Here is a 14,880-nt window from a genome sequence, read left to right as displayed (position 1 = left end):
GCGTTGACTGACGTCACTAGAACGTTGTCTATGTAAACAAGATGGCGCGGTTTCCTAGACGGCGTTACGTTACGTTGATTGTCAACGTAACGTAAGATGACGGCCGTCATGACGGTGTCGATAGTTTCGTGAACGTTTTATTAGATAGCGGTGACGCCATTTTGAATAAATGACACGATTACGATTATTTTCCTCTTCTGATGATATTTCATCCTCCAAGTAAATTATAGATGATTAAGCAAATCTTTTCAGTAGGAAAAGGCGCGAAATTAAAATTTTCTATGGGAAGTTATCCCATCGCGCCTACATTTTTCAAATTTGCCGCTTTGACCTTGGTGGATGACGGTGTGTTATGACGCCGTGGTACTTTCCACATGTCGCCACCGTAAAGACGGCCGTCTTTTGCTGCCGCTATATGACGGCCGTCATATGACGGCACCGTTTTCGGAGGAATCCAAAGCTTAAGACGCAATGTATTGCGAATTTTGTTATGTTTGAAGCGTGACAAGTCACGTCAATCACAATGATGTTAGAGTACATTGAAGACAATATTTATTTAGTATGAAAAATAGGACGTCTAAAGGATGCATAATTTTCAAAAGTTGTTAAATAAAAATTGTATCCAGGGATCGGATACCGGTATTTTTTGTATGGGAACGGAAACGGTATTTTTTCGTTCTTTGCTAATTACTTCATTTCTAATTGGGCAATCTAACATTCGTAATACGAAGTCGTAACCTAAAAACACAACTGAGTCCTACATTTCGTTTTCGAGTATAAAATAATTCGAAAAATATGGTTATTTCTAAGTTTTTGCATAAAACCGGTTCCGATCCTTGGTTGTATCGTTTCGTTGCATAGCATCGTGGTCATACGTGCACGTTGTCAGTAGGTAATGCGAGCAGTTCTTGTTACAGGGCGCGAGCTCGCGCAGCGGGTCGGGCGCGCAGAGCCTCGACCAGCTGCTGGAGCGGCAGTGGGAGCAAGGCTCGCAGTTCCTCATGGAGCAGGCGCAACATTTCGACAGTAATATCACCAGCATATCTCTATATACATACTACCGCATGGTTGGGACGATAGAGAAGCAATGTCGGACGTTTTATAATACATATGTACCTATTTATGCAATTATGGAAAGTGTATTTTGAGGTAGATAATATGTATGTTTTACAGTACATCTGGTGCTACATTACGAAACCAGGTGCTATAAATAAGCACATTACGTAACTACGTCGAATATTTCAAGGGCCATATATGTCCTGTAAAACATTGTACGATACACGTGCGAATAGGTAATTCGCAACTCGTGTCGATATAAAACACTTCCTTCGGTCGTGTTTTAAAATTCGCCATTCGTTGCGAATTTCCTATTTTACGCACTTGTATCGTAACTAAGTATTTTACGTGCATTAAAGCTAGGTTATGAAACATCATTAAATAAGATGTTACCTCTATATTAATATTTTCAGTTTTAAGTAATAAATAATATCTTGTCTGACCAGTGTTCGATCAATATTCAATAACTGCTCCTTCGTAAAAAGACTAGCCCTTGCTTCCTTCCGACGCGATATCGGGCCAGCAATGTCAATCGATATTGAATTGTTGATGTTATGATGTAAGCTGACTAGTGTGAGTGTGTGTGTGCAGTAGCGTCGCTCCTGTCGTGCCTGCACCAGCTGCGCACCGAGAACGTGCGGCTAGAGGAGCACGTGGGCAGCCTGCTGCAGCGCCGCGACCACCTGTTGGCCGTCAACGCGCGCCTCGCCATCCCGCTCACCGCTGGTCAGTCGGCCTTTGAAATGGATTTCTGGATAAACGTCCCCCGATTGAGCTTAGGTTTCTTATTTGAATTGGTTTTCATCAGACTGCAGTCAAACCAAAAACTGTGGACCGACTTCCAAATACACACGTGAAAACACGTTGTAACAGTTCAGGTCGTTTTTTCGGTCGAACATAGGTGTTATATATTTGTTTTTTTTTGGACCCAAAAGTTTAACCTTTTCAACGCCAAGAGCCACTAAAGTGGTCGAGTGCTGTCGTGCCCATGACGCCAACAGCCACTAAAAAGGCTATGACGGACGCTGTCAAAGCAATTTTCCTGCTGACAGTTAAGGTTTATTTTCGCTCTTCATATTGCAACCATTTGGCGTATAAGCCACATTTTAGCATGGGACGAAAAGCGTTGAAAAGGTTAAAGTATAGCTTAAAATTACGTTGGAACCGGTTTTAGGTTTTATAAGACGCAAATATAACTATTGGGGACAGCGGACACAATTTGTTTATTTGTGCACGTTATATTTTGTGATTATTGACGCGGTCAAAAAAAGAAACCTAATATAATAATACTGGCCATGTTATTTCGTTGGTGTGACGGCAATATTTCTCGGTTACAGGAAGTCAAACATTATACAACTGTACACAAATTAAATCATTGTCGAGACTTCTCACAAAGAAATATGTAAAAACGTTGAAATACCTAATGTTGTATTTTGGATTGCGCAGTGCCTACTGGGCCACCGGAGCCCCGCGGCTGCGCGCGCGAGAATGGAGGCGCGCGCGGGCCGCCCGCGCCCGTGCGCCCCGCCGAGACCATCACCTCCGAGCGCGGCCATCAGGTGGGTACACGCCGCACCTCGCGCATTATAGGGACAGTTGACGTCAATCATTGCATTAAATACACACACCGCTGCACTACATATCGTACTAATCCTAGAATAAACGGTAGGGATTGCCACTTAATCGCACAATATTTGAGTCAAATACCTTAAAAAAACTTTTTGGTCAATCTTGCAGTAAGCTATTCAAGTTAATTGCTATCAGTACGATACGTAAAAGGACATTAATTTCAAAATTTCGCTGTCATTATATATGATACGATTTCAACTCAGCCAGCCTATTATGGATAGCTTTATCCATCTTTATCCACGTGATAAAATAACTGTCACTGTTTAACACCGTGGGAAAGAAAGTGACGGACACCGTTTTATCACGCTGTCACGTAGACAAGAACGACCATCATATCCGTACTGGTGCCGGTACCTATACTAAGTTCTTCTCGGTGGGAAATTAACTTAAAACAGCAACGAGCTTAGTCTGTATTGTATTGAATTGTGTTGTTCCACAAAAAAGTACAGTCGACTCTCGTTAATTCGAAACTCGAAGGACTTTTAAAATATTACGAATTGTCGAGAGTTTGAAATATCAAATGGTTCAAAATTTTTGAGAGAAAAACTATGAAAGTTCGAATTATTGAGTAGGTAGGTAATAATCAAATACTGATTAACTGGTAATTTTTTTACAATATAAAAGGTTAGTTTCGGAAGAAATCTGAAACATGAGTTTACTTCAATGCACATTGCTGAGACTGATCTGAAAATTCTTTTGCAACATCACTTGTCTTCCCACCTGCCTCCACTTTTTCGATTAACTCCTTCCTTTCAGCAATCGTCAAGCATTTATACTTTTTAGGACTCGTAACTAACACTAACTTTTAATATATGTACACATAACCAACGAAAGAGTGCAACGACGAACTTGAACTTGTCTCAAAATGTGCGGTCTATTATTACCTCTGTGAGGTCTGCAATCTGATAACTTCGAATTGTAGAGTGTTTGACGCCTATGAGTTCGAATTAATGCGTCGTTTTGTTACTTAGCGTTGATTATTTTTGTTTGAATTACCAAGAGCTTAAAAATGTATTGATTTATTTCGAAATATAAAGAGTTGTTCTAGGGAACTCGTGATAACTTCGAATTATAGAGAGGTTCGAATTATCGCAGGTTTGAATTAACAAGAGTCGACACACGAATCAGTATGATGTTTATTCATATACATATACGCTCGCACACATAAAATAAACACGCAATAAAATACTGACTTGTGTTACTACTCTTGTCTGCTACGAATATTTTTTTATGAACATTGTGTATTATCAAACTGAATGCGGGTAAGTTGACACCGTCATTTTATATATGTCGCAGGGAAATGATCAAAACAGAGATTTGAACAAATCTCTAAGGGATATGATCAAATCACGCAGGATGTTAAAATGGCGAATCCATATCATCATTTCCCTAGAAAAATCCAGTCATTTGACCAAATCACTGACTCTGTTTAGTGAAAAGACAAAATCGGCCAATAAACGCGAAACGCTTTTTCATTTCACTAGATTTGTTTAGGAATTTGACAAAGTCCCTAACCACGACAGTAAGTTGACGAAACGAACTTAAAAAGTCAACTAGTTTTATCATTTCGCTAAACAGGTTTAGTGAAATGATAAAGTCTCAACTGGAATATGGTAACACTGATTTAAACTTTCACGATTTTTACACATTATTAATTGTACAACGGGACTTAATCGCGTATCTAAGTTTTTAAGATTTACCTCCGACGTTTTGAGGACGGCGTTAAGTCGCGGGGGGATTAAGTCCCGTTGTACAATTTAATAATGTGGAAGATGGTATATGGTAATTTGATTAAATCTCTGAACGGTTTAGTGAAATGACGAAAGCAAGTACAGAATACAACAGTTTACTCTACAGTTAAGCGATTTGATCAAATCTCTGACTAGATTAAGTGAAATGGTAAAATAAAATGTCAATAGTACTGTAGGTATCAAAGTTGTTTATTAAACCAGTTATTTTAATCAATTACAAGAATAGGTGGTTGTAAAGTAAATTGTTGTATTTTGTACTTGCTTTCGTCATTTCCCTAAACCGTTCAGAGATTTAATCAAATCACCATATACCATCTTCCAGTTGACACTTTATCATTTCACTAAACCTGTTTAGCGAAATGATAAAACTAGTTGACTTTTTAAGTTCGTTTCGTCAACTTACTGTCGTGGCTAGGGATTTTGTCAAATTCCTAAACAAATCTAGTGAAATGAAAAAGCGTTTCGCGTTTATTGGTCGATTTTGTCTTTTCACTAAACAGAGTCAGTGATTTGGTCAAATGACTGGATTTTTCTAGGGAAATGATGATATGGATTCGCCATTTTAACATCCTGCGTGATTTGATCATATCCCTTAGAGATTTCTTCAAATCTCTGTTTTGATCATTTCACTGCGACATATACAAAGAGTGACAGTCTGAACTGACAGTGCACAATGACTACCTACTGTTCAGTGTCGGTGGTCGGCATAACATAACAATTTATTATTGATGACAATGATGACGCTACTACTATTTTGGTAGAAAATATTATATTCAATAGGGATGTTGACATGAATCGCGAATATATAACATGTTATGTTTTTACCATAGCAGGGAATATTAGAACGCGAAAAATCATATTTTGCAAGTGTAAATATGCGTAATAAATTAATTAAAAATAATCAAAAGTGTTTAAAATAATGCCCAGTATCACGTGACTGCAAACGCCAATCGGAGCGCGTGACGTAATCACAGTGGAATCACCAAAGACAAGTTATAAAACCTGCCTAAGTGTCTACAGATTATCGTACCGAAACGCGATCTTGGTGCGGTGCGGCGCACGAATCGATAGTGTGTAAGGTGGTGCGTTAAGGACGCAGCTATAAGTTAGAGCGAGAAAGAAGGTCGCTATCCGATGCGGTAGTGTGTTAAGGCTTTAAAAAAATTTGTCAGTTGCCATATAAAGAATTAAGAAAAATGACTGACAGCAGTTTGTTTAAAACGCCGTTACGTCATCAAGGTCACGTGACAGTTTGGAGCGTTTAGGCGCGAAATTTAAACACGAAACTTATTATACATGTTTTTTTATTCAAAATTAATGAATAAATATTTTTAATATTTTTTTCTGTAGTTATTACGTGTCTATCTACAAAATGAAACCAGTTCCAAAAAATTGTCAACATCCCTATTATCGAAGGAAATCACAAAATATCGTCGTAAATATTCTCATTGAATGCATGTGACACATAAATAATCAATATTTAGATCGGGACTTTTGCTAATTATGATAAGAATGTATGCGCATTTTTAAAGTTTTGCATATTTTCGCTTGTTTTGATTACTCGTAAGTTTGAGCACTGGCCGTTTTTTCTTTTGTTTATCCCTTAAATACATGATTTTTTCGTTTTGCCCGAAATTAATATATATATCACATAATTGTTTGCCGTTTCTAGGAAAAATAGTAAAAAAAATTATATCATCGATTTTCACTGGGAAATCAGTGATAAAAGTTGCATAGTCTAAATCATATTTTTGGAAATATATAGCTATTAGTAAGGGGTATAGGAAAAATCTTAACTGCCAACAGAAAGGTACACTATTTGTGATGTTCCTATGATAAAATTTGTAAATATAAAATAATTACAAACCCCGAAAAATCTGCCCAAAATCACATACTAAAAATCATCAACTTCCAGGTTTTTCCAAGTTTTCCGACATTTCGTCTATAAACAAATGTAACTTTTATAAATTAAAATACTGCGTAAATTTATGTAATAATTCGGAAAATTTATTAGTTTTACTATTGAAATAATATACAAGAACAAATAGAATTTGTTTAATAATGCATAACATTTGATGTTTATGTTGTGTGTATAAATGCATGCACTATGCATTTAAGGGTTATGAAGTATTTCGTGGCATATCAGAGTGTTTACTTGAATGTTAAAAAAATGAAGTGATTTCGGGCGTGTTACAGCTGATGATGCGCGAAGTCCAGCAGAAGCCTAGCTGAAAGCAGCCTGGGGGCGGCGACGGCGGCGTTAGCGGCGGCGCGGGCGGCAGCGGCGCGGCGCGCGACCCCGACGCGCTGCGCACCGTGCAGACCTACATCATGCTCGAGCAGCGGCGCCGGGCCGACTTCTCCATTGACGCCATCCTCAAGTTCGACCACTGAGCCAGCGCCGACGCTACCGTGGGCGAGTCATTTATTAGTTGCCGGTTACTGCATTACCCGAGTGCGGACGAGTCGCCGCGACATTATGTTTCTATCGAACCTGTCTAAGAATACATACCCATTCTATATCATATTTAATTACTAATTGACGATCGTTAGTGCCCAGCTTGTGGCTATTTTTAATTAAATTTTTCGATAGTGCGAAACGTGAAAAGACACTAAGGGCTCGAACAATCGTGTAGCTCTCAGAAAATGTGAATAACGTTCCTCGACTCCAGAGTCGCTTCAGCATAATCAGTAGTGTGACGCCGACGCCGGCCTTGCCCGGTCGTGAACCACTTATACGTGCAAATTTGGACTTCATTGCGTACGACTAAACACGAGGACAATCGCTCTGCGCCGTTTCATAATTCCGACTAAATAAAACAAAGGCCAATGCGTAACATCATGCGTTCCTGCATTACTACAATGTATACTGAAGTTGCGCTTAACACTTCATAATATGATTATGTCAATAGCATTGTATAGATCAAATATCATAAAACTGATTGGAATTTATGTTTAAGACTTTTATGTAAATATTTAGTAAGCGCAGCTACTGTAACACGTTTCATGTGCAATGCAGTATTTTTTGTGATGTCGTTGTTAAAGTAAAACATGATTTGCTTATTAAGAACTTTTGAAACTTTTGTGTGTTTACAAGAAAATCATATTGACAGCTATTATTGTAATAAATGGTAAATGTTTGGTGTTACTATTGACTGTATACTCATTGTTCAGTGTTGTGTTCTGCAATGTTCTGTAGCATATCATTATACATTCTAAGATCATATTTAATCAGTGCCATTGCTCACTATAACCAAAGAGTTATTGACTGTTAAATAATTGTAAAGTGTAAGAATAAATTGTGCACTGAGTTTGACAGAAGTAAATGTCGCTATACGGCGATTTACAGTAAAGGCGGCATTCCACCAGAGTGCGACACAAGCATTTTGTATTGCATATGCTTGTGCCGCACACTGGTGGAATCCCGCCTTTAGAATTACCGCATAATGTCTGCTGTCAAATTACATACTTTTCTACGTATTTTTCTTGGACGTTACATCTCTACTACAATCAATAACTCTTTTATAACTAAAATTAATAAGGTTAAAACTAAATGCTAACGCAGATGGAACAGACGCAGTTTCATTGACAATGCCAGGGCTCAAAAGTGCAATTGGCGGCGGTATTAATTAACCTTTTAGACGCCAATGACCGATATATCCGCACCGTAGGTTTAACACCAAAGATCGATTAATCGGTGACATATCACAGAGCAACATAGACCTACGTGCATATGCATAAAGTTCAATTTCAGTTTTGACACTTCGGTGACGTAGCGTCAGCGTGACAGCTTTTGTGTTTGACACGGCGTCGAAAAGGTCAATAACCACCGACAGGAACCCTATCGAAGGATCATTGCGTCCTTAGTGTCTTCTGTAGTTAGTATTTGGCAGGTTTTAATAGTATAGGCGCTAGAGAACAAAATCGCATGTGGCCCTGTTGGATATAGGTACTGGACTAAGAAGCCGAATAGCACCTTAAAAAGCTGTAAGCCTCAAATGAACAATCATAGTACATTGGGTGTTTAATGTATTGATAATGTTTCTTAAATTTCGAAATGCATATAATCACTATAATCAGTTAACTATTTTACATTTTAAGTTTAGTTCGGCCATAGCAGTGACTTTAAGACACGATAAAATTCGGTCGCTTCGCGCTGATTTCAACTAGCATGTCCGTCACAATAACATATTAGAATCATTTATGTTTTCTACCGATAGTCAGTCGAGTGTTGCTGCTAGTACGGACGTTTTGACAATCATGACTATCACGAGACAAGGATCGTCTTAAATGTATGCTAATTTAATTTTAATTAACCTAATTATATAGACTTTTTTTATCGAAGTAGACAATGCCAGATTATTCAATCAGTGTAACTTGTGATGGAATATAGGTTCTTAATTTTCGATTTATATACACCGCGTTTTTTTGTTTCCGTTAATTTCAAGAGTGCGTTCTTTAGCTTAAATGAGGTAACTTTCTCAAAGACCGGTATTCTAATTAACTTCATTTCGGAGACAATCAATAAATAAAAATTCTGATAAGGCCCCTACGAGCGTCTACACTTGCCTTAGGGCCTGATTAGTACGAGTTCATAAATTTGCTACTAAACTTAAGTACTATCTCGAACGATCGATGTTCGAAATGACATTCATACATGTATATGTCACAGTTTTCAATTGTTTGGTTGAGTCAAATGTAATGTTGCCCGTGTTTACAGATGTGCAAGTTGCGGAAAGTTTCCATAAAATTCTATAAATTCTCGGAAAAATCATGAAACTTTCACTAGGAAATATGGGAAATTTAAATTTAAAATTGGAAAGTTTCAATTCTCATACAAAAATGTAAGAAATTTTACGAATTATTCCTACGTTAAATTTCCGAAACATTTCGCAATTTTGGAAAGTTTCATTAGGCACATCAGTACCCGTGTTACAACAACGCTATATGCAGCATTTAATTACTTTTTATTAAAAAAAAATTATTAACTATGCCATGTAGTTTTCTTAAACGTACTTAACCATACCCCGAAGTTAACGGAATTCAATAAAAACACGGTGTATAAAGGGTACAACTTGGTATGATGCAGTTATCTTATTTTATTAGTTTAAATATAAACGTTTGTATTTTTGTACTAAGTGCGGTTTATTTTATACTTTAAATGGTAGAGTCATGTGTTAATTCATAAACATTTAACACACGCCAGAATATCTAATATTGATACAAACAATGCTTCTCGCACTATGCATTTGAATTAATTGTTGACATACCAACATTTTTTATGTTTTAGTAGGTACTATTTTCTGTAATTCAATTTCTTCAATAGCAAAAAATCAAGTCGAGTAGCTTCAAGTGCATGTATTAGTAGGTAGGTACCTACTTAGGAAGGCGTTGGTAACTTTGTTAATCTTAGTAAAAATACATTTGTACATATAATTTTGCTGTTAACGAGATTCTTTAGAGCATGTCAATTTTTGTGTATGGTTTTATCCGAGATCTGTAAAATTTAAATGGCCTGTTAATAATGTCCGATTGCACCTTACCTTCGGTAATATGGAGTAGTAATTTTGTTGCTGTGGAAAGCTTGACAGTTCTCTTCGGAGTTGCGTAAATCAATCGATCGATTGTTATTGGTGCAACAGGATTTAAGAATCCTGGGAAAGTCTATGTGATTTTGAATCGGTGTTCGCAGCTTTTATGCAGAGTGAAGTTTGGGTCGCAATCTAATCTAATCTTTCTTTTTATGTTGCAATTTCCAAAACATATTACCTTATATTTTAAACTATACGTATTAGTAATTTTTTTCTGATAAATGTTAGTTAAATAATTGTGTAAATAATTATTTATTTATCACTCGCAACTAATTAAATCCTTAGTTGGCAGTAATAAAGAGATTACATGAGCATACGTATTATGCTAGTGCGCTACGATCACTTTAAATTAATAAATAAATACGGCCACTGCGTACTTAAATGTGTTGGAATCGCAGGCGTCATCGATAAATTTACTCGTATTTTCTCGATGTATGCATGCAAATCGTTTTCAGGCACGATTCCACTCTCATCCAGTGTAATTCCGACATAGCAATAGTTATTTGTACAACAAGTGATCAAAGTTTGATATTTCTTCGAGTGCTTATTTTGAGTCCCGTGCAAGCGAAAGATTCTATAATAGATTCACGAGCGTAGCGAGTGAATCTAATTTAGAATCTTGAGCGTAGTAAGGGACTCAAAAGCGCACGAGATGTAAATAACTTTGATCTCGTGTAGTACACAACATTTTTCACCTCAGCGCTGTGAGAACATACCTATTAGACAACTTGAAAAATGTAATCCTTCTTCATCACTTAATACCTGCACTCATGTTTTCTTAAGATATACAAACAATTAAGTTTAATTACCGCAATGGAACACAAAAACAAAACGTAATAATAAATTCCAGTAAAATAATATAGAAATAACAAACATTAACTGACACTTCAATCGACAACTTTTTTTTGTAAAAAAAATCTTTGTAAGATACGGTCCGAATTGCGGATACGTACTATTTGTCAACTATGGTAGAAATTCTTAAAAGTAAAATAATTAATTTTGCGTGATGATCTGTATATTTTGAGTTCGTTATTTTAATTGTACAATAAAATACCTAAAATATAGTATTTTATCAGTTTTTATCAAATCTTAAACTTTATTTTTATTTATTAATTATTAAGAATTCATACTCGTACGTGGTTTGGAACGATGCGGTCTGAAGTTTTTCGGGGGTCTATTATAAACCGTGAATTGAACCTATTGAATGTCGTTTTAACTTTTTTTTGTCTGTTTCTTTTTGCTAACAGTGTGAAAGGGACAGAGATAATAGAACCCAAGTATTTATTAGACCCCGCATGTTGAAATGACATTTGACTATAAAGTTCTTCTCACTCAGTGAGCAAAATCGCATTTTGCTCACTGTTTTTAAAAATCAAAGTACCCTTGTTCGAGCTGCTGAGGTGAAAAATACATTAAGTATTTTCCAAACCATTTTCTGCTATAAAGGGAGTTTTATACAGTGTGTCCTTAGCCATTGGACAAACCCTGAAATCCTTCGTGGGGTTTCAATAGTACATACATTACGATACAAGTACTAATTAGAACAAAACAAAATTCAAACAAGTTATTTCCAATTATCGACAACTGAAAGAAACAAACTGTATTAATCATTGACAGTCTTTTTGATAATTTGTTCGAGAAGGTTCGCCAATTATGGCATTTATGACATTTGTCAAAAATAAGAATCTTAAGTGTAAGATAAACAAAAAGGTCAAAGAAGATTTCATAATATTCTATTTGGATTACATGTGGATGTATTGCCTCAGGATACTAATACATACAGGCTGCTCCAACGTAATTCCTTACCCCGCTACACTGGTTATTATGATACTTCGTATATTGGTGGTTCTAAATACCGTAATGCATAATTGTACATTTTTTGTCCAATGACTAGGGACACGTATAATCAATGCAATTCGTGTAAGTTTCAATAATTGAGTCTTTATTTTATAAGTTTCAACCGTCTTTCGCTTATATATTCACTCTAACTAGACGAATCCTTTCGTTGACAATATCGTGCTACAATTTTAATACGATGGTCGGAAATTGCCTTCACAATATATGTACACGCTCTGAAAGTGATTCAAGGATGGTCTACAAAAGAATCTTAAGGTAGCGATCAACTTGTTACTTTTACTTGTAACCTAGCGTTAACGGTGATACGAGGGGTATTCAAAATATTCTCGGTATGAGAATGAAAACAAACAAGTACGAAAAGTTTGATATTTTTATTTTTCAATATACTCCCCCCCTATGTTCATACACTTAAAAGATCGATCAATTATTTTTTTTAATCCCTCGTAAAAATATTTTTTATCTTTCGTGTAAAAATGCTCCTCCACTGCCGCCTTCAATGCTTCATCGTCAGAAAATTTATTTCCACGCAGATCCTTTTTAAGATTGGGGAGCAAAAAGAAGTCTCTGAGGGCTAAGTCCGGACTATACGGTGGGTGAGTAACAGTTTTAAACCCACATTCAACAATAGCTGCCTTGGCAATATGAGCAGTATGGACGGGGGCGTTGTCATGCAGAAGCAGAATACCTTTGGTTAACTTTCCTCGCCTCTTTTCTTTAATTACATCCTTTAATTGACGTAGAATGTTAGCGTAGTACTGTCCTGTGATATTTACACCTTTTTCTTTATAATCGATTAGTAATACTCCTTCACAATCCCAAAATATCGTGGCCATGACCTTGCCAGCTGAAGGGATGACCTTGAACTTCTTGGGATGAGCTGAACCCTTAATGTGCCACTGCATGGACTCTTGTTTACCCTCTGGGTCATAATGATGAACCCAGGTTTCATCTCCAGTAACTATTCTTTGCAGCACCTCATCAGGATTTTCACCGCACAGGTCAATAAAATCGGAACAACAAGCTACACGCATGTCTTTTTGAAGCCGAGTCAGCATTCGCGGAACCCATCTTGCACTTACTTTTGACATATTAAGATGGTCATGTATAATATCATGTACGGTACCAATAGAGAGATTGGTTACTTGTGCTATAGATTTTACCTTCACTCGACCATCTTCCAATATAAGTTTTTCCACTTTATCAATATTTTCTTGTGAAGTAGCTACTACAGGCCGGCCAGGTCTAGGGTCATCTTCAATACTCTCCCTTCCGCGTTTAAACTCGCTTGACCACTTTTGAATGGTAGATAAAGAAGGAGCAGACTCACGGTAAACACAATCCATTTCCTCTTTTATGGTTTTTTGATTTTTACCCTGTTTTGTCAAGAATTTTATCACGCATCGATGTTCTAATTTAGTTAACATTGTCAATTCGCACATGATGTTCATGTTTGTTCAGCAATTGCAGAAAAACAAAAGACCATCTCGGTTCGAATTATACTTTTTTTTAATGTCAATGAATAAACCTTAGCGGCCAGTAACGAAAGAAATTTTAGAAGAGGTCGTAAGATATCAATACCGAGAATATTTTGAACGCCCCTCGTATTGTTTCTTGCTTATCCCGATCCCGTGGGGATAAATGGTGTACTTGTATGTTGCGTTTATTGCTGTTACTCCTATACCTATACTCTATTGAATACCTATGTACTACAGTCAGCATCAAATAGGTAGGTAAATGAATCGGAACACATCCTTATTTATCTTATAAGAAAGGTATATTTAGTCACAGCTGTCACTCACTTGATCTATTTGATGCTGATTTATATTAGTGCGACTGAGCTACGAAGGCACAGTTGCGAGCTTGGTTCTGGATCAAATTTAAACAGTACACAAAATATTTACGTTGATCAATTACATTTAAACTGATATCTTCTCACGGACACCAACTAAGTTCTGTTTTGACGAAGATACTTCAACCTATCGATATACCTATGCTAATTTTTGGTCTGAACCTCTTAAGGTTACTGGTTAATAAGCTTAATGATGATGGGAAAGCTTCTACCAAAGGGTCGAAAGTGGCCCGCCGGGCACATATGGGTTAGCTGAATATCTTGTAATTTAGTTAATAATTCTTGATAATTTTCCCAGTGGCAATGTGCAACACCGAGGTGACCTTCCTAATCATGATCTCAGCCTGCGTCAGAGTAACACTAGTATAAGCATAACTTCGTTCCATTGTGACTGATTTGTTAATTAGGTTATAATTTAATTAATGGTTAATGTCCTTTAAATAAATAATTGTCCTAATCTGACATTAGTCTATCACGATACTGATGTACCGTTTACGGGAACGTTCCCGAGTTGTATGTTAAAAAATCCTAGCTCTGAAGAATATTTCTATTTTAATTAATGATTTAACGCATTTGACATTTACATAAACAGCCAATTACCAAACCTACTAATATTGAAATAAATAAATTCGATTAGATAATACCCGCTTTGTTTCTTTAATAACAGAATTGACAACCCACATTATTTGTAATATCTTACAGGGCTCGAAACTTGATGGCGTTATATTTCTCAGTCATTATTTAATCTAATGATCTTTTCTACTGTCACACCAGGGGTTAAAGATACCCTGTAACTTAATTTGATAATGTCCAAAACATTGAAGTTTTAAATTTAATAGTATAAAGAAATTAATCTTTGACTAATTCTATAAATTCTTACAAGAATGAAGCAAAAAATAAACCGTGGAGGCTTTCCAACTAGTCGAAAATAGTCCGCCATTGTCCCAAACATACCTAAATATAAGTGTGCAAAAGGGAAGCCATCACGTGTATGAATGAACATTTCATGGCAGGACATGCAGGTAAAAGTAATAATAATAAGTAACTTGAAGTAACTGAACAATCTAATTTAAGTAGAGTCTGTGCGGAAAGAGAATGGAATGTATTCTTTCCGAACAGACTAAATGGATTGCTATTTATCAAATCG

At 36.5% G+C, this 14,880-nt stretch overlaps 1 protein-coding gene across 6 annotated transcripts in view; it reads left to right on the top strand.

Annotated features, from left to right (window-relative positions):
* The window catches only part of LOC134660623 (zinc finger protein zfp-1), a 47,695-nt gene extending 39,948 nt beyond the window's left edge, over positions 1-7,747 (top strand). For 5 of the 6 annotated variants that reach the window (XM_063516398.1, XM_063516395.1, XM_063516397.1 and 2 more), the window contains 4 exons: positions 906-1,026; positions 1,648-1,782; positions 2,503-2,615; positions 6,633-7,747. In XM_063516398.1, the coding sequence (XP_063372468.1) occupies positions 906-1,026; positions 1,648-1,782; positions 2,503-2,615; positions 6,633-6,668 (405 nt within the window). In that variant the 3' untranslated portion in view covers positions 6,669-7,747. The remainder of the gene's footprint in view (positions 1-905; positions 1,027-1,647; positions 1,783-2,502; positions 2,616-6,632) is intronic. The other variant, XM_063516396.1, reaches the window with a different exon arrangement.
* The last annotated feature ends 7,133 nt before the right edge of the window (positions 7,748-14,880 follow it).

This window comes from Cydia amplana, chromosome Z (assembly GCF_948474715.1).
Source record: "Cydia amplana chromosome Z, ilCydAmpl1.1, whole genome shotgun sequence".
Classification (NCBI taxonomy): domain Eukaryota; kingdom Metazoa; phylum Arthropoda; class Insecta; order Lepidoptera; family Tortricidae; genus Cydia; species Cydia amplana.
Note: the sequence above shows the minus strand (reverse complement) of the source record. Positions and strands in the feature narration are given on the sequence as shown.